Source organism: Podarcis cretensis (assembly GCF_951804945.1).
Source record: "Podarcis cretensis genome assembly, chromosome: 3".
NCBI classification, from domain to species: domain Eukaryota; kingdom Metazoa; phylum Chordata; class Lepidosauria; order Squamata; family Lacertidae; genus Podarcis; species Podarcis cretensis.
In genome coordinates this window covers 6,644,511-6,664,271 of record NC_137172.1, presented here as the reverse complement: position 1 = coordinate 6,664,271, position 19,761 = coordinate 6,644,511, and the positions used below count along the sequence as shown (strand labels likewise).

Below are 19,761 nucleotides of genomic sequence, written 5' to 3'. Positions count from 1 at the left end.
TTCACATTGATATAGGTAACTTCCTTTCTCGTTCGAATAACCCATATTTAGGGATCATAAATAATGGTCCTTGCCTGGCTAATTCAGCAATGGGGTTGCTTTTTTAATTGTTTTTTTTAAATTAAATATTTTCTGGGGTTACAAAAAACACGATTGTGTCTATTTTCAGATTGTAAAGTCTACAGATCAGTTATATTTGATGTGAGACTTTTGATGTCGTATGCAGGGACTCGAGTGGCGCTGTGGTATAAACCACTGAGCCTCTTAGGCTTGCAGACCAGAAGGTCGGCGGTTCAAATCCCCAACAGCGTAAGCTCCCTTTGCTCTGTCCCAGCTCCTGCCATCTAGCAGTTCAAAAGCACACCAGTGCAAGTAGATGAATAGGTACCACTGTGGCAGGAAGGTAAACGGCGTTTCTGTACACTCCGGTTTCCATCACGGTGTCCCGTTGCACCAGTAGCGGTTTAGTCCTGCTGGCCACATGACCCAGAAAGCTGTCTGTGGACAAACGCTGGCTCCCTCGGCCTGAAAGCGAGATGAGTGCTGCAACCCCATATAACCATCCAGGGGTAACTTTATCTTTACCTTATACAGTATAAGGTTTGGAGAGAAGGGGGGGGGGATCATCTATTATTTTAACCCTTGCTGGATCCAGAAGGCACTCTGGCATCATGCAGCCCAACACACACAGAGAGACAAACTCTCCCAACACTAGAAAAAGCTTATAGCATTGTAGAGCTGGAAGGGAGCCAAGCGGTCAAATAGTCAAAAATCCCTGCCACAGGAAGGTTGGTCTTCCACCAAAGGTATTTTAGTAATCATTGCGGCTCCTTGCTGCGTGCTCCACATGTACAAAGCAAAGCAGAGACTCCTCTCTTTAAAGACAACCTGTCATTTCCCCTTTTTTGGCCCATGTGTTGTGGATGCTAACACAACCACAACCCATGCCCAAGAGAAGAGCCCATAGGAGGCTTGTGGGGCAAACATGGGAATTTGCTTTTATGTACAGTCAGAGCAATTTGGTCCATCTGGCAAAGTGTTTTCTACAGGGGTTTTCTGCATGTGAAGTAGATGTTTTATCACTACTTAAGAGGTAGGGTTCAAGGTCAAGGGTCAAGAGACCGCTGACCATTAGGTCTAGTCGTGACCGACTCTGGGGTTGCGGCACTCATCTTGCTTTACTGGCCGAGGGAGCCGGCGTACAGCTTCTGGTTCATGTGGCCGGCTTGTTGGAAGCCGCCCAGAGTGGCTGGAGAAACCCAGCCAGATGGGCGGGGTACAAATAATTTTATTATTAATAATTATTAATGATTAATTCAATTGATACACCGCCCTATACCCGGAGGTCTCAGGGCGGTTCACAAGCAAGACCACAACATATAAAATCAAACCGAAACCAAGAACCCAATAACACCCTTCCAGAAAAGAACCACATTCTAAAAGGGTGTTGGATGTCAGTAATATCAACCAAAGGCCTGGCTAAAAAGGAATGTTTTTGCCTGGCACCTAAAGGTGTATAATGAAGGCACCAGGCGAACTTCCCTGGGGACAGCATTCCATAGATGGGGAGTCACTGCAGAGAAGCCCCTGTTCTAAAACAAGCCGGGGTAAATCCTTGGTAAATAGTAGAACTTGCTGTGATTTCTAAATAAGCCCAACTCAAGAGAACCACACCATGGACTCTTGTGCTGCTTTGGTCGCTGAATTTGAACAACTTGAATAAAAACGGAAGAAAGAGCAGGAGGCTTCATCGCAGTATTTTTTTTTCTTTCCCTTTTTACTGTCAAAATTCACAAGCAACAAAGAGGCACCTTCAAACACTCTAGTTAAAAAACACTCTATGTCAAAAACACACAAAAAAAGACGCAGATCCAAACAGGTCTGCGGGAAAGAAATGGAAGGAAAAATATATTAAGACAGACTTCAATGACAGACTTGCCGGTAACCAGTTCCTCCAAAAGAGGAAGGAAAAAATTAGAGGTCTGGAAACTGTATTTTGTTAGACGCTTCAAAGCTAGCAAGTAATTGCTTTCTAGGTGAAATTTTCTGGCTCCAACTTTAGCTTGCAAGATTCCAAGCCCTTCTCCAACAGTCCTGGGACATCTATGAGTTCTCCCGTTCCAAAAGGGCAAGGAAATAATAACAGCAGCATATTCCATCCCACTGCGAAGGGCATAGGCATCCTTGGAAATCTGCTCTCAGTTCTCGCCTGTATGGACGTATTCCTCTGCGGCTTTCGACACGGTGCTCAGGTACTGCCAGCTCAACGCAGCTAAGAGCATCACGCAGGACAGGTAGATGGGAGAGTAATGGGTGCGAGAGACCAGGGCGCCGCTGGGTAGGCTAACGGATCGGACAGAGGCAATGATCTGCTGTATCTTGCTGGAGGAAGGATCTGTACTTGGGATCTTCTGATGGATCTGTGGGAGAGAAGAACTAGCTTTCACTAAGGCAGCATTCATCCAAACAGCTCTGCTGTTATTTATTGTAACACACCAGAAGTGAAGTGACTGCGTTTTATTGCCTTAACACACCAGAAGCAAAGTAAAGGTAAAGGCAAAGGGACCCCTGACCGTTAGGTCCAGTCGTGGACGACTCTGGGGTTGTGGCGCTCATCTCGCTTTATTGGCCGAGGGAGCCAGCGTACAGCTTCCGGGTCATGTAGCCAGCATGACTAAGCCGCTTCTGGCAAACCAGAGCAGCACACGGAAACGCCGTTTACCTTCCACCGGAGTGGTACCTATTTATCTACTTGCATTTTGACATGCTTTCGAACTGCTAGGTTGGCAGGAACAGGGACCGAGCAACGGGAGCTCACCCCGTCGTGGGGAATCAAACCACCGACCTTCTGATCAGCAAGTCCTAGGCTCTGTGGTTTAGACCACAGCGCCACCCGCGTCCCAGAAGCAAAGTAGCCTTGTCTTATTACAGCAACAAACTAGTAGCAAATTCACCTCAAAACAAATAAAGCAGGTGTGGCGATCACATAGGGCCCCCGGACGTTTGGTGGTCTATTGACCCTGTGCCACCACTGTGTTTGCTTTCTTCGCTGCCACCAACCCATTTCTCCTCACGGGTACACACAGAGTCCAGTCAGTTGGTATCATTAACAAATAATCAAGTTTATTTTATAGGCAAGAACAAGCTTATGGTTTCAGTAAATTTTTCTTGGCAGTTTCTTAATCTTAGTTCCTCAACTGTCCTATTCGTTCCTAACAACTTCAAACTGATTATCCCAACTAACTATCTGACTCCACCTAACACTTCCTCTCACTCTTTCACCACACAACTCGACCAGCCCACAGACTTATATCTTCCCTCTTCCTTCTTCAACTCTCAACTAACTTCCACACAACACCCACACTCACTCTAACTCCTCCTATCAGTTTCCACTGGCCAATCACATCACACTCATTTTAACCCTTTCCTTATGACCCACCTAGGAGGCAAATGCCACAGCAGGCAACCCCCAAATTTGTCTGCCCTTAATTTCCAGCCCCACCGGTAGGTCAACTGACTGAGGTTTGCCAATCTCAAGTTTATAACCACACTATGCAACTTTTAGAAGACGTGCGGTCTTTGTTTGCCCTGCTGATATTCATTTAAGTTGGGTTCGGTTTTGTAACTTACCTTGAAATGTTGCTATATTTTATTCTGTATGTTGGCGTAAGACGCTTTGAGCATGGTTCTACCATGGAAAAGAGTCACAGAAATAAAACCTATGGCGATCATGAACTCACCTCTTCCACGTACTGGTACATGATGGCCTTAACAGCCTGCATGTTCGTTGCGTCCATCATCAGAGTGACGGCTTGTCCCTTCCGAATCTTCACCACTCCCCGGAAGACTTGCTGGTTGTTGTAGCAGGCAGCCAACGTGGCGATGGCCATCACCTGGGGACCAGGAGTGGAGGGGGGAGAAGAAGACAAGTCACAAAAACAATCCTGCTTGATTCTGGGCTATCAAAGGTCATTAGATACATGTTCTCTTGCCTGCTCCCAAAAATATCACTGGTTTGCTCCTTTCTATATAAAGTGGTACCTCGAGTTACAGGCGCTTCAAGTTACATGTTTTCGGGCTGCGCACCGCGCCAAACCCAGAAGTACCAGGACGGGTTACTTCCAGGTTTCAGTGGTTTGCACATGCGCAGAAGCGCCGAATCGTGACCCACGAGTGCGCAGACACGGCACTGTGGGTTGTGAACACTGCAGGCTGCGAATGTGCCCCCCGCACGGACCACGTTCACAACCCGAGGTTCCACTGTATAGGGTGCCTACATTCTGCATGGACTGGTTGCACGGCAACATGTGCAAATGGCTTTAGTTACCTATTAAGTCGATAAATTACCATATAGCATATATTCAACACCAAAAACAAAGCCCGCCCAGTGCCGGATTTACATATAAGCTATAAACAAGCTATAACTTAGGACCCCACTCTCTAGGGCCCCCCCAAAAAAATTAAAGGAAAAAATAACTGGATGTACATTTCCAAAATATAAGATAAAAAACAAATAAAATAAAACATACAGACAGCAACAGTGTTTTGTGTTATCTAGGTTCCTATGATGTAAGTCATGGGCCCCGCCTGCTAGCCTGCTTCCGAAAATATCACTGGTTTGCTCATTTCTATATATAGGGTGCCTACATTCCGCATGGACTGGTTGCACGGCAACATGTGCAAATGGCTTTAGATACCTATTAGGTCCATAAATTATCATATAGCATATTACAGGTGGGTAGCCGTGTTGGTCTGACCTAGTCAAAACAAAATTAAAAAAAATTCCTTCCAGTAGCAACTTAGAGACCAACTAAGTTTTTATTGGTATGAACTTCTGGTGAACCAGAGCAGTGCACGGAAACGCCGTTTACCTTCCCGCCGGAGCGGTACCTATTTATCTACTTGCACTTTGATATGCTTTCAAACTGCTAGGTTGGCAGGAGCAATAAAAACTTAGTTGGTCTCTAACGTGCTACTGGAACAAATTTTTGTTTTGTTTCGACATATAGCATATATTCAACACAAGAAACAGTGGCAATTTGTTGTTGACAAAGGACGACTGGATATATAAAGGGCCCCATTACCTTCAGTAGCTTAGGGCCTCATCAAACCTGAATCCGGCCCTGTTAACAGGAGAAACACAAGAGCACCTCCGAAGCGGGAGACAGCTTTGCAAGCCAAGCGCCCCTACCCACCTGCGGAATAGCGCAAAAGTTGAAGACGCTCTGGTTCTTCAGGCGGGACAAATACGTCAAGACGTCAGGGACGTGGTGCAAGGCGTTGGTGATGAGCTCGTTCATGCACTGAACGGCTTTGTCGATGTTCTCCGGCTTGGTCAGGTCAGACAGCTTCTTCACGTACTTGCTCCAAACCTGGGAGACACCAAGAGGCTATCAGAGTCATACAACTGGAAGGGACCCCCAACGGTCATCTAGTCTGACCCCCGTCGATGCAGGATGTGAACTGAGAGTGGCTATGCAGCCCTGCCCTGAGAATTTCCTCTTCCCACTAGTTCTTTGCTTATGTATTTAAGCTTGTGTGGTGTCTGTTTGTTCGTTTGCAACTTTCATTTTATTCCAGTTTTGTGAAATGATTGGTTTTTATCCGACTCGATACATTTTGTCCCCATTTATTATATATTTATTTCGTAAAATCCACACAACACTTTGTTTTTTTTTAAAAAAAGCAAACCTCAAAGGGGTTTACAAAGAGAACAAAGCAATACAATTATTGGTAAAAACAAAACTAACAAAAAACCCAGCCGAAAGAAGCTATTTTAAACGTTGCAGGTGGTGGGGAATTAAATAAATTTGGCAATAAACTAGAAGCAGATCAAAATACCCAGGAACAGCCTACATATCTAGTTCCTTGTGGGGAGGAGGCTTATTGTATATATATTTATTACTTTTATTTACTTATTAAATTTCTGTACTGCCCGTCACCCAAAGACAGCCCTGTTTAGGGAAGTTTTTAATGACCGATTTATTATTATTATTATTATTATTATTATTATTATTATTATTATTATTATTATTAGATACGTTTTAAACTGCCTAGAGTGGCTGGGAAAACCCAGCCAGATGGGCGGGGTATAAAAAGTATTATAATTATTATTTATTATTTTATAAAAACCACAAAATACATACCATAGTATCATAGCCCTTTTTTAGGGAAGTTTTTAATATTTGATGTTGTTGCTTTTTTATTACTGATGGGCTGGGTATAAATAAATTATATCATCATCATCAAATAAAGACAATACCTTGCCACACACATAAGAGTTTAAAAGGCCATAGGTTGTTTAATTAGGCAAAGGCCTGGGAGAAGCGGAATGTTTTTGCCTGGCATCTAAAGATATCCCAGGCGAGTCTCTCCACAAGTGGGGAGCCACCGCGGAAATACCCATTTCTCGTGTTCCATCAAAACAGGTGGTCTCCATCCCTGGACCAAATGTCACAGCTTTCCCTCTCTTCTCTTGTCACCCCTTGCTTTACCTCTTTGGGCCAAAACTCCCGGCCTTCGAGCTCATCCTCCAAATAGTCCCGGATGATGTTGACTTTCTGCAGGAAAACCCCCAGGGAGTTGGCCAGCTCTGTGTCCTGCCCGACAATTGGGTCTTCCAGCTTCGACGCAGAAAAGAGCTGGGACAGGCCAATGCCCACCAGGCCAGCGACGTAATGGCAATACTACAGAGAGAAATCAACCAATCAATCCTAGGTATAGCATGTTTTTTTTGGTTTAATCTACTTATTAAAAGAGCTGCAGGACTTGAGGCTTTCCATCTCCCTCCTTTGTCTGGCACACGGTAAGGGAGGGTGTGCATAAGCACAAACATGACTGCCAGTTGTGCGCATCAATGAAAAAAAGCATTACGGCGTAAATCTCAAATAATTTATTATTGTTTGGCTTTTGATATTTATCTTGCGTTTTTGTTTTTGAGGCCTTTTCAGTTCATTTGTTTCTGCAACTGTGTGGAACGCAGTTCAGCTACTTGTGTGATTGTGCGACTGACTTCAGATGTCTTTTAAAAATAGGATAGCTGCTTATTTCCTTGACATCCGATGGGAGGGCGTTCCACAGTGCGGGTGCCACCACCGAGAAGGCCCTCTGCCTGGTTCCCTGTAACCTCACTTCTCGCAATGAGGGAACCGCCAACAGCAATTGGAACAGGACGACGCAATAAAGAATAAGAAACACCCCGAGGAGCAAGGAGTGCATGATTTTGCCTGCCAACTGCTAAACCTACGAAGGACATCCCACACTGCAAGTTGGATCCATTTCGGCGCATTTCCTGAACGCAAAGGTTTCAGCCCCAAGTAAATTCCCCGGGGACCCCTTCCCAAGTCTGCTCACCTGGTCCCACTCCTTCTCAGAATCCACCTTCTTCTCCAAAAACTCAGCCATCCCCAGACCCATCTTGTGGCAGATGTCAGCAATCACATCTCGGTAGATCTTTGCCAGGTTGCGGAACTCCAAGGAGATCTAAGGCGATAACCACAAGTGACAGGAGGAAACGAAATGAGCTAATTCAAAACAAGGGTAAGGATGAAGTTTCTGAATTTAAGGGAAACGGACCTATACACCTCTTTCTAGGGCCCAAGTGTAACCAGTCTGACAAAGGGTAACCACTTTGATAGTAGGCACAGGTCTCCTCAGAAGTCAAGTCCCATCCAGTTCAGTGGAGCTTTCTCCCGGGAATGCGGTTTTGGGATGGCAGCCAAAGAGCCCAGGAATTATAGCAACTTGAAGGCAGGGGTGGAGAACCTATAGTATTGGACTACAACTCCCATCATCTCTCATCACTCACTAGGACCGATGGGAACTGGAGTCTATAATATCTAGAGGGCCACAGTCTCCCTCGCCCCTTGGTTCAGGACCAGATTATTGTCCAGCTGCAACTTTAGGGATGCTGTCAGGGAACTGACATCAGAGCTAGAGGTGGAGGCAGGGCTCCAAAGGGATGCAGGAGAGGGGACCAGCAGGGGGGAAGGAATTCAGCGTAACACCAGTAGAGAAGAGAAGGAGATGGAGGATTGGGAGACAGGGCTCCGAGACCCTTCACCAGAGACTAGTGGGGAGAGCGCTGACACGCCTCTGCCTTCCCCTTCCTTGCGCAGACGAGTTCCGCGCAGGGAAAGTAGGAGGAGACTTGGCGTCAAACAGCTCTTATGCTGGAAAAGGTTCAAGAAACGCCCACTGACGGATTCTGCAAGCGACTGACCGGCCACGGAGTGTGGGCTGTCAGCCAAGGAATGGTGAACCAGGCAATCTAACTCAAATTGAAGGCAGCTTACGCACAAGTAACCCCTTACAACCATTACAGACGCATTTGATGTGGTAACTTTTTCAAGAAACCAATTGTAGAATCTTGCCTTCGCACTAATAGGGAGCCAGCGGCCTTGTCTCTGACATTGCTCAGAAATTCTAAGAAACCCAAAATGTCAGTGCGGTTTTGAAACCAATGGTTAAAATCAGGTCAGCTGTGGAAGATCCAGTTCACCATCCTGATGGGACCCAACTAGAAGAATGGCAAACCAAGCGGGTGGACTATGCCGAAATGGCAAAGTTGACTGGAAAACTCGGGAATCAAGAAGATAAAAACTTCACAAAAGAATGGGGAAAATTTATAAGCTATTTAAAAGACTACCGTGAGCAGATGGAAACACTGGAAGGATTTTGATTTCACTAGTAGTGCAACAATCACCATGGAAAATATGGATTGATATAATAGAGTATGGAAGAAGATGCAGTTTTAATTGATTAAAATGGGACTCCAGGGAGAGGGGAGGGGGGAGTCCTGAGATTCCGGGGAATCTCTGTGTATGGTTATGTTTTTGAATTTTTAAAATAATTTTGTATCGTAAAATCAAATAAAAATGATTTTAAAAGAACAAAACAGAACAAAATTTGCACATCTCAAAATGGCACCCAACTGCATCCAAACACAGACAGAAACCTGCTCTTCATTCTCAGGAAATTTAGTTATATCTCAAGAGGCGTCCAAATACTTAGCAATCAGGCGAGCAATTTCCCAAAACATGCAGTAGTCAGACCAGTCTAAGATCTGTGTTTATCCCTTGAAGACTGAAGCATCCTTGGAGGCACTTAATTGAATTCGGGGGCCACGCTGTTGTTTTTCTCCCCGCCACCCCACCTTAAAAGTGCTGCTAAACCCCCTTGAGAAGAGATGGCTCAGAAAGAGACCATCATAAAACCAACTTCCTATCTGCTGCCAGCAAGCACCCATTTTGCAGATACTACAGCAAACTGGCAATGTCAGGATTTGCACAGCTAACTTAAAAAGACCGCACGAACACGAGACCAACTGGCCAAATTGCTAACCGTTGGGAAGTCTTCCAAAACTTGCTTGTCCTTCTCATTACTGTCCATGTATTTCCAGTCCGGCTGATACAGGTAGGAGTGGAAGTTGTGGAGCATGGGGACCTTGGTTTCCAGGTTGATCGTCATGTCGTCCTCGATCGTGTCCAGGGCTCGGAGCACCAGGTAGAAGATGCACACGGCATGGCTGAGGACGAAGAGGAAAGAGGTCTGAGCTGAAGGTCTCCCCTAGCACAGGGGGTGGAACATCCACCTTGCAAGCAGCTGGCTTCCCACGTTCGAACCCTGGCATCTCCAGAAAAGGCTGGGAAAGTCCTGCTTGAGAGCTAATAGAATTATAAAATTGGAAGTGACCCTAAGGGTCATCTAGTCCAACCCCCTGCTGGCAGTCAGTGTGGGCAGAACTGAGTTGGATGGAACGATGGTCTGACTCAGTAAAGGGCAGCTTCCTATGTCTCCATAGGCCCTAAAGAGACAGGATATTATTTAGGGCTGCCTCTGAGACTGTTTTAGGGACGCGGGTGGCGCTGTGGGTTAAACCACAGAGCCTAGGACTTGCCGATTAGAAGGTCGGCGGTTCAAATCCCCGCGACGGGATGAGCTCCCGTTGCTCGGTCCCTGCTCCTGCAGCGTTCGGGAGTCGATTTGTACGGGAGGTAAGCCGTTCGAGTACCAAGGTACCACTGTATATTGCCACGTCAATAACTGATATCACAATATTGACTTCAAACTGGTTTTGGACAATATATTTTTATCTTATTTAACTTTCCAAAATTCAGTCCAGTTCTTTGCTATTATAATTACAGATCAGCCCCACTTTCCTGGATGAAACACTTCATTTTCAAATATTTAACTGCGCCAGCTTGTTAAATGGGCAGCAAGACTGGGTCACCCTCTGCAGTCTGGCTGAAGCAATTTGCAGAAAACCTCCTGCATTTTTTTACCCCACGCACACACACACACACTCCGCTATGTATAGGAAACGGAGTCATTGTCTGCACTTCGCCTTTCATTCTTTCTCAGAGGCAGCTGAATTAAAGTTAATTGCTCTGAATTAAAGTTAATTGCACGTGTTCCTATAAAACAGGGTGGAGGAGGAGGCCCGTTTGCGGTGATGCAAAGGGCAGCTCAGAGAATATCTTGAACTTGCTAAGATGCAACAGGTGTGTGCTGTGCCAGAATAGGCTGCGAAAGACACAGGCTCAGAGCAAGTAACAGCAAACGTTCAGAATTCAAATAGACAAAATGCAGAGCATGTCAGGGAATTCCAAGAGGTCCAAAGCCAATGATTTAACAGAATCAATTCAATATTTACAGCAACAAAAAAGCAATCTAGATTTCATTAGGGGCTAGACTGCATGCTGCTGGCTCCCATATCCTTACTCCAGAGGAGACTGGCATTGCACCAGCAAAAGGCAAATGTGAAAGCAGGATGCTGGACTAGGTGAGCCACTGGCTTATTGAGCAAGCTGTTCTTATGGTCTTAAGAAAGGTTGATGCTGGAAGTTTGAGAATTGCACCAGGAGGCTAAGCCAGATGCAATTCCTTCCTGGAATTGCGTTTTCACCGCCTCCTAAGAAATGGACATCGGATCTTTTTAAGTTGGTGGAAGCTGCCAAACCACGATGTTCTCTTGATTTCACAGGCCAACCCAAAACCTTGTTTGGGGGAGGAGCTGTCTGGTCAGCAAGCACAGCGCATGCTCTGGGACCTCCCTCCATGCTAAGGGCACTGCTGTTTGGCATGCAGAAGGACCCAGGCACAACACCCACCATGTCCTGGGGAGAGCCACTGCCGGTCAGAGCTGACAGCCCTGGGCCGTCAATGGAGAAAACAGCCCAACCAGGCAGAGGCTGCCTTACACGGAACCACAGAGCTGGAAGGAACCCTGAGGGCCCTCGAGTACAACCCCCAGCAAGGCCGTAACTGCAATGACAAAACCTCTACTTAAAAATTTAATAAATAATAATAAATAAAGACCTCTGTCCGTACTATATATTTCCAAGGGTCCCTGGATTTACAGAAACAGTCCCAGGTTTCTGATCTGATCCCAAAATATCCCCGTTTTCCTTAGCATGTCCCTATTTTCATCGGAGAAATGTTAGAGGGTGTGGAGTTGGCCAACCCCTAAGCCATCTGAAGGCAGCACTACATAGGGAAGTTTAATACTTTATTATGTTTTTATATATGGTGGAAGCTGCCAAGAGTGGCTGGGGTACATCATCATCATCATCATCATTTATTATTTATACCCCGCCCATCTGGCTGGGCTTCCCCGGCCACTATGGGCGACTTCCAACAAAATATTAAAATACAGTAATGCATCAAACATTAAAAGCTTCCCTAAACAGGGCTTCCTTCAGATGTCTTCTAAAAGTCTGGTAGTTGTTCCACAGGGCAGGTGCCACTACTGAGAAGGCCCTCTGCCTGGTTCCCTGTAACTTGGGAACGGCCAGAAGGCCCTCGGTGCTGGACCTCAGTGTCTGGGTAGAATGATGGGGGTGGAGAGGCTCCTTCAGATATACTGGACCGAGGCCGTTTAGGGCTTTCAAGGTCAGCACCAACACTTTGAATTGTGCTCATCAGAGAAATGTTGGAGGGTACAGTATTACAAGCCAGCCTTTCTGAACCTTGTGCCTCCGGAAGAGTTTGGGACACTCTCAGCTCCCCAGTCAGCATGTTCAGCACCTGGGGGCTGATGGGAGTTGTAGTCTAGCTAGAGGTCGCCAGATTGCAGGAAAAACATTGCACGCTTTGCAGCGCTGAAACTTCCAGGCTCCAGCCCCGCAGGTGGTGCCAAGCGGAGCACAGGAGCAAAGCTTCTTTTTTTCGCGATCACTCGGAGCGCACTGCCTGGCGCAGGAATTCGATTAGGATTTCACTCCTCCCCCAGGGGGAGGGGAAAAACCCACGAAACTTGCAATCAAAACAAAACCCGTGCCCGCGCACGGTTAACCCTTTTCTTGCCAGACCAACGCAGTTAACCCTTTCCATCCTTAGCCAGCGTGCAAGCTTGCCCGCCCCTCGCTCCCTGCGCCCCGCACCCGCCCGGGCCCCGGGGAACCGGGCCCCGGGGAACTCACCGCAGCTCCCCGTCGAGGGCTTGGATGACGGCGGCGAAGCTCCGGCTGGTCTGGTTCAAGTACTGGTAGCAGCGGCGGAGGCTGTCGCTGAGCGAGTCCTGCAACAAGAGCACAGAGGGCGGCGGCGCGCTCAGGAAACGGGTCCCCCGGGAAACCAGCGGCGGCGGAGCCTGGGGTTGCTGGAGGCGGTGCGGGCCGGACGCCGAGCGCACCCGGCCCCCGGCCCAGCAGCAGCTGCTGCTGCAGCCGCCGCCCGGCCCCGATCCTCCTGCTGCTCCTCCAGCACGGGGCGGGGAAAGGGCCAAAGTACGCTTGAAAAGGGAGCTTGCGGCTTTGGAGGGGCCGCTGGCCATGGAGAGGGAACGAGGGGCGCGCCCGGGCGCACGGCTCAGCGGGCCAGCAACGCGGCCCCCGCCTGGCCCCGTGCCATGGGCGCGGGGGAAAGGATCCGGGGCGCGCGCAGCCAGAGGGGAAGCGGACACACCCACCGCCCCTTCCCTCGGCGGGGAGGGAAGGCAGCCGAGGCCGGCCCGCCTCCTTCCCTCCCCGGGCGCCACGCCACGCCTGGCCCACTTAACCAACCCGGAGCGCTCCCTGCAGGCTCCTTGCAAAGCGCCCTGGGCGAAACAAACTCCAGCTTTTCCTTTCCTCCTCTCCCTTCATTCAAGGGGAAAGAGATCCCCCCCCCACCCCATGCCACGAAAGCGCAGCGGGATCCACAGCGCGATCCAAGGCGCTTTTAAATTGCCATCTCATTTTTCGCCGCGTTCCAATCTCCACCTTTCCCCAACAGCCGGAGGTTCCTCTCCTGCTCCCGGCGTTATCCTCGCAACCAGCAACCCTGCGAGGTGGCTCAGGCTCCGAGTGGCGGGAGGCTGCGCGCGGATCTGAACCCGGATCTCACGCGGTCGGGGTCCTAGTCCGACGCCTTAACCACTAAACAGCACTTGGGCTTTACCGTTTGCGCGTCTTGGAGCGCATGGAGACTCCTGCATAACCGAACGGCACTGCTTTTATTATTTCGATTGTTACTTGCTAAATTCCTATGCTGTCCTTCCTCTTAGGATCAGGGGGCAGTTTTCAGTATAAAAAAATCACAAAAAGACATGACAAACGTTTTCTCCCCACACCCATGCCGAATTTAAAACGTCCTAGTTTGCTAAATTAGCCAAAGGCCTGGTAGAAGAGGCATGCTTTTGCCTGGCACAGTATTGCATATGCGGCTAATAACGAAAACAGCCTTATAAAACTTTTTGCTTGACTTAAACTGAGTATCGCCTTTTATCCAAATAGTAGCCTGGTGTAAGAAGTTGAGTTATTTGGTTGTTGCTTTGTATGCATTGCTTGAAGACCAGCTTCTGGGAGTAGGGTGGGATGGTTCATTAGTTGTTATGTGCTGAAATAATTTAATAACATTTATTTAAAGATTGTGCCTTTGCTGAGAAGCAAGTCGCTCTTAGCTTCTTGGCTCTTAATTTCCTGGGGCTTAAGTCCCCTGCTGGCTTTTCCTACTTGCCAAGTTAGCGCCAGAGATGTTCAGCTACGCTCTCTTCAGAGTCAACATGCCTACTGCTGCACTTTAGATGTTGGCGTCTCATGAACCCAGTGTTGCGGGGAGGAACTCTGTGATTTGGGCCTTCAACTCCCATCATTGTGCGCGCACACACAAATACACACACCACCAGCAGTGATCAGGGATGACGAGAGAGGTAGCCCAACAAAAGACCTAGTGGAGAGGATTCAGTAGGGCTGACATCTGCACCCTGGGGGCATTCCCGGGCTCCAATACCTCTCCCCGTATGAACTGCCCTGGACCCCGCAGTCATCATCTGAACCCCTTCTTTGTGTGCCTCCTCCATGAGATCTGGAGCGCGGCAACACAAGAACGGGCCTTTTCTGTGGTGGCTCCCGGCTTGTGGGATGCTCTCCTCAGGGAAGTTTGCCCAGCACCTTCATTGCATATCTTTACGCGCCCAGGGGAAAACATTCCTCTTCTCCCAGGACTCTGGCTAATTAAACCATCTCCTGCCTTTAAAGAGGGTGTGTGTGTGTGTGTGTTATTGTTTGTTACTATTTTTGTATTTTTATGTTCTAAACCGCCCTGTGATCCTCAGATGAAGGAAGCTCCCAAACCTGCTTTCTGGCAGCAGTGGCTGGGTCCACAAAGTCACACTCACAGAGTTTTAAATTTCCTACAAGATCCCAGAGCACCCGATGGGGCATCACCTTGGAGCACTGTGGGAAAAGGACATGATGGTGGGTCCCCAGTCTTAGCTGCTCGCACCAGGATGCACAGACTGGCAAGTTGCCAGGGAACCCTGCAGACACAGAGCCAGCCCTGGGACTCAGCCACACCTCGGCCAGCTAACTCTTTGCACTAAAAGCAGGGCTAGGGAACCTCAGACCCCGGAGTGTGTGTGCTAAACGTGGCTCTCAGTCTGGCCCCCAAGGCTCTCCCCAGCCAGTGGGCCCACTCCACCCAAGGGTTGTGTTCCTTTTCGGTCTGGCCAAAACCTCCTTTAACTTGCCTGGATGAAGGATGCAGAGTGGTCTGTGAAATGTGCCTGTAAAAGTTGCTTACCATGCAAAGGGGGAAATTATATTTGTTGCGTCTGCCCCCACCCACCACTGGCATTTGGGCCTCCCCCCGGAAAGGGAATGTGGCCCTGCACTAAAGGAAACGGGTGTGTGGATACTCTACACATCCTAGGAGCAGAAGGGGAACAAACAATTCCTGCCTTTTCTCTTTTAATTAAATCTTCTGCTCTGGAATCAGAAAGAACTAGCAGCAGGAGGGTTGGGTGTTGGGCAAGGACCTGGGAGACCAGGGTTCAAATACTCAGCCATGAAGCTCATTGGGTGACCTTGGGCCAGTCACTGCCTCTCAGTGTAACCTACCTTCCAGGGCTGTTGTGGAGATTAAGGGGAGAACCACAATAAGCTCCTTGGAGGAAAAAGCTTCGGTAAAAATGCAAGAAATAAGTGCAGCAGATAAATAATAAATAAAGGACCACAAGGATTTTACTTAATTGCCTTTCATTTTCAAAGATTTCTTGGAGAATTTGGGGCAATGTGAAACAGCAATGAGGTGAGGGAGCTGGGCAGGAAAGTTTGGATGGATCCCACCTCACTGCATCTGGCATTCAAAGTAGCCCCCCACCCAGCTACTTCTGCAAGAAGAAATTTGCATCATGCACTCCAAAACAGCAGTTCCAGCATAGTGCGATTTGGCCCAAGATCCTGCTGAAGATATTTGGTGGAGGGAAAGGGCTTTTCACTTTAAAGAAGAGAGAAAGGAAGAAAACGGAACAAAACTGTTTGTCCAGAGGACAGGCAAGTTGACTGCACATATAAAGTCATAATAAAGAAATATAATTGATACCTTTCATAAAATCTGACAGGCAGCAATTCATAATTAAGGTGCAAGAGTGCTTCATCATATCATGAGACAATAGTGACAGTCCAATTTAAGACCTGTCTAGCACTGTAATTTCACAATAAAGAATTTTATTTGATTGCTATAAATTAATATTTTTCAAAGTATTTCTTTCTGTCTTTGTTCCTGTCTTCCCTGCTCCAAATCCTGCATGACTGACATTAGATTGTGGACTTTGGGAAACAGTATGAATCCATTGTCTCTGGCTAAACGGCTGCAATTAATAGACTAAAGATGTGTATTAAACATGTCTGAAAATAATTTACAGATTTCAGAGTCTCTCCAGCCCCACACCCCCTTCTGAAACCATGATTTCTTCTCTCACTTCCTTGACAAGGTAGAAGCATGGAGCAGGAAAAAACAGAACGGGAAAAGAGAAAATAAGACATACAACAACTCCTCATCTCCATCTTTTTCTATTACCGGTCTATTTTATCTATTAAAAAAATATTTTTATTCTGCTTTTGTGCCTGAACATGAGCAACTCGAGGAGAGTCACAACCAATCCAATAAAAAACATGGAAGCTAAATAGAGCTTCCACGTTCAGAGGCAGGCTATCACTTAATACGCCAGTTGCTGGGGGACAGGGAAACCACTGAGGGAATGCAATTTCCTTAATGGCTTGATGATGGGCTTCCTGGAAGTGTCTGTCTGGCTGCTATGAGGTCTTTTGGCCCTATGAGGTCTTTTGGCCGCTGGGAGCAACAAGATACTGAACCATCAGAGACTGGCAGTGCTCTCCAGAGTTTCAGACGGGAACATTTCCAGTCCTGCTTAAGAGACACTGAGCATCGACCCTGGGACACTTCAGGCACTGTAACCACCGAGCTAAGGGCCTTCCTAGCCAGCAAAATTAAAAACCAGGGAACAAGACAACCCATTCTTTCCACACCCATTCAACACAGTGCACTGTCCCTCACTCACCTGGTCCATCTTGGGCATCACCGTCTTGTAGCCTCCCATCTTAAACCTCACCAGGTTGTAGAGCTCCTCTGGGTGGCCCAGCCATCTCTTGAACAGCTCCATTAGCTTCCAGTCTCACCTGTCAATTTGTGGGTGTCCAGAGCGATAAGATTTAATGAGGCGATAATATTTAATTAAGATCTGCCCTGCCCAGCCTTCTCCCCAAATCCCTCTTTTTTTCTCCACCCTTTGGAACCAACAATTTCTTTTCTCCTTTTAATTCTTCTTTCCTCTCCCACTCCCATTTTTTAATTCCTCCTCCTCCACATGGCTTCATTCCCCTACTCTAGCCTTCCCCTCACCTTTTACTTTCCTTTTTACCCACTCTTCTTCCCACCCACCTGTCTCCTGACTTAATCCACCCCTTCTAGATCCCAACCCACCCTTAAGCCTCCCTCTCCCTGGTTTCTAGTTCCTTTGATGTCGTCCCATTCCCTCCCTACCTATGATCCTGCTGTGTTCCTCTTTCCCATCTGCCTTAATTTGCCCCTTCTATATTCCTGCTTTACCTTACCTGGAGGTTTCCAGTCCCTATGAGATCTTTCCCTCCCCTTGCTCTACCTACCTATATACCAACCTAGGACACCGCTCTTTACCCCCCCCCTTACCCTCCTTGGAGGTTTCTAATCCCTATTACGTCTTCCTTCCCCTCCCTCCCTGCGATCCTGTAATATTCCTCTTTCCCACCCACCCCGTCCCCCTGGCTTAATTCACTCCTTCTCTGTCCCCCTACCCTTACCCTCCCTGGAGGGTTTCTAGTCCCTATGAGGTCTCCCCACTCCCCTTCCCCCACCTACCTACCTACCTGCGACCCCGCTGTTTCCCTCCTGCCCCACCCCACCCCACCCCACCCCACCCTGCCCCCCACCTTATTTCGCCCACCCTTACCGTCTCCTTGGGAGGGTTTCTAGTCCCTATGAGGTCTTCCCTCCCCATACCTAACTACCTGTGACCCCGCCGTTTCCCTCCTCCCCTCCCACCCCTTATTTTGCCCCATCTGCACCCCCCTGCCCACCCTTACCTTGGGAGGGTTTCTAATCCCTATGAGGTTTTCTCTCCCCATACCTACCTGCCTACCTACCTACCTGTGACCCGCCGTTTCCCTCCTCCCCCCCACCCTTCCCAACTTATTCCGCCCCATCTGCACCCCCCGCCCACCATTACCGTCTGCTTGGGAGGGTTTCTAGTCCCTATGAGGTCTTCCCTCCCTCCCCCCACCTACCTACCTACCTACGTACCTACCTACCTGTGACCCCGCCCCTGCCGTATTTTGCCCCATCTGCACCCCCCTGCCCACCCTTACCTTGGGAGGGTTTCTAATCCCTATGAGGTTTTCTCTCCCCATACCTACCTGCCTACCTACCTACCTACCTACCTACCTACCTGTGACCCGCCGTTTCCCTCCTCCCCCCCACCCTTCCCAACTTATTCCGCCCCATCTGCACCCCCCGCCCACCATTACCGTCTCCTTGGAAGGGTTTCTAGTCCCTATGAGGTCTTCCCTCCCTCCCCCCACCTACCTACCTACCTGTGACCCCGCCCCTGCCGTATTTTGCCCCATCTGCACCCCCCTGCCCACCCTTACCGTCTCCTTGGAAGGGTTTCTAGTCCCTATGAGGTCTTCCCTCCCTCCCCATACCTACCTACCTACCTGTGACCCCGCTGTTTCCCTCCTCCCCACCTCTTATTTTGCCCCCCCTGCACCCCCCCCTGCCCACTCTTACCGTCTCCTTGGAAGGGTTTCTAGTCCCTATGAGTCCCTGGCGGCTCCTCTTCCTCCCTCCCCGCCCGTCCAGCCTCCTCTGCCGAGATGCCCGGACAGCCCCGAAGAAAGCGCGTCGCCATCCTCCCTCCTCCGCCCCCCTCCCCTCCTGTCCCCTCAACGGCCGTCCCCTAGCAGCAGCCAATCGGAGGGCGGATAGGCAGCCCGGTGGCCGCGCGGCGCTGGCGCCAGGGCCGCGTGGCCCAATGAGGCCGTCGCGGGGGCTGGCGTGACGGCCGCTCGGCGCCTCCGGATTGGCTCGGAGGAGGCATGGGTGAAGATGGGGCGGGGCGGGGCTTCGCAAGCAGCCGGGTTCCTTAAAGGGGCCGCGCGCGCGCCCCCCCCTCGCTCTTGCGCCGCCGCTTCTTCCTCGTTCCGTCATCCTTGCAAAGGTTGCGTGTGACCCCCAGGATCGCTGTGGGGCGAGTAAGGGTGAACGCAGAGACACGCAAATAAACACAAAGGCAATGGTGCAATATATCTGGAGGCGATGGTGCAATAGGAAACGTGACGTGTGTTCACAAACAGCCAGGAATATCTGTGTTATGGGCAATTTAAATCTCGCCTCGTGGGTACCTGATAATTAAGCTGCGCTACTGCTACGAAGATCATGGCCCCTGGTCCCATCACCTCCTGGCAAATAGAAGGGGAAGAAATGGAGGCAGTGAGAGATTTTACTTTCTTGGGCTCCATGATCACTGCAGATGGTGACAGCAGCCACGAAATTAAAAGACGCCTGCTTCTTGGGAGAAAAGCAATGACAAACCTAGACAGCATCTTAAAAAGCAGAGACATCACCTTGCCAACAAAAGTCCGTGGTTTTCCCAGTAGTGATGTATGGAAGTGAGAGCTGGACCATAAAGAAGGCTGATCGCCGAAGAATTGATGCTTTTGAATTCTGGTGCTGGAGGAGACTCTTGAGAGTCCCATGGACTGCAAGAAGATCAAACCTCTCCATTCTTCAGGAAATCAGCCCTGAGTGCTCACTGGAAGGACAGATCCTGAAGCTGAGGCTCCAATACTTTGGCCACCTCATAAGAAGAGAAGACTCCCTAGAAAAGACCCTGATGTTGGGAAAGATGGAGGGCGCAAGGAGAAGGGGACGACAGAGGACGAGATGGTGGGACAGTGTTCTCAAAGCTACCAGCATGAGTTTGACCAAACTGCGGGAGGCAGT

General features: G+C 48.9%; 1 protein-coding gene across 4 annotated transcripts; it reads right to left on the bottom strand.

Annotated features, from left to right (window-relative positions):
- Nucleotides 1-1,756: 1,756 nt before the first annotated feature.
- On the bottom strand, nucleotides 1,757-18,702 carry FDFT1 (farnesyl-diphosphate farnesyltransferase 1). Of its 4 annotated transcripts, none has more exons than XM_079968830.1 (9): nucleotides 18,547-18,702; nucleotides 16,784-16,901; nucleotides 12,423-12,520; nucleotides 9,343-9,526; nucleotides 7,354-7,482; nucleotides 6,495-6,686; nucleotides 5,196-5,372; nucleotides 3,741-3,893; nucleotides 1,757-2,420 (listed from the first exon to the last, which is right to left on the bottom strand). In XM_079968830.1, the coding sequence occupies exons 2-9, from the start codon at nucleotides 16,883-16,885 to the stop codon at nucleotides 2,199-2,201; spliced, it is 1,257 nt and encodes a 418-aa protein (XP_079824956.1). In that variant the 5' UTR covers nucleotides 16,886-16,901; nucleotides 18,547-18,702; the 3' UTR covers nucleotides 1,757-2,198. The 4 variants fall into 4 exon arrangements, with proteins under 4 accessions (XP_079824956.1, XP_079824957.1, XP_079824958.1 ...); XM_079968831.1 differs by lacking the exon at nucleotides 18,547-18,702 and adding an exon at nucleotides 18,285-18,338; XM_079968832.1 differs by lacking the exon at nucleotides 18,547-18,702 and adding an exon at nucleotides 17,711-17,729.
- Nucleotides 18,703-19,761: the final 1,059 nt, after the last annotated feature.

Excerpts from the sequence above, each read along its gene's own strand:
- FDFT1 (XM_079968829.1), bottom strand. The coding sequence starts at position 12,775 with ATGGCCAGCGGCCCCTCCAAAGCCGCAAGCTCCCTTTTCAAGCGTACT. Across the intron at positions 6,687-7,353 it reads CTGAGAAGGAGTGGGACCAG|TATTGCCATTACGTCGCTGG; the intron begins GTGAGCAGACTT and ends TTCTCTCTGTAG. Across the intron at positions 5,373-6,494 it reads GGGAGTTTTGGCCCAAAGAG|GTTTGGAGCAAGTACGTGAA; the intron begins GTAAAGCAAGGG and ends GGTGTCTCCCAG.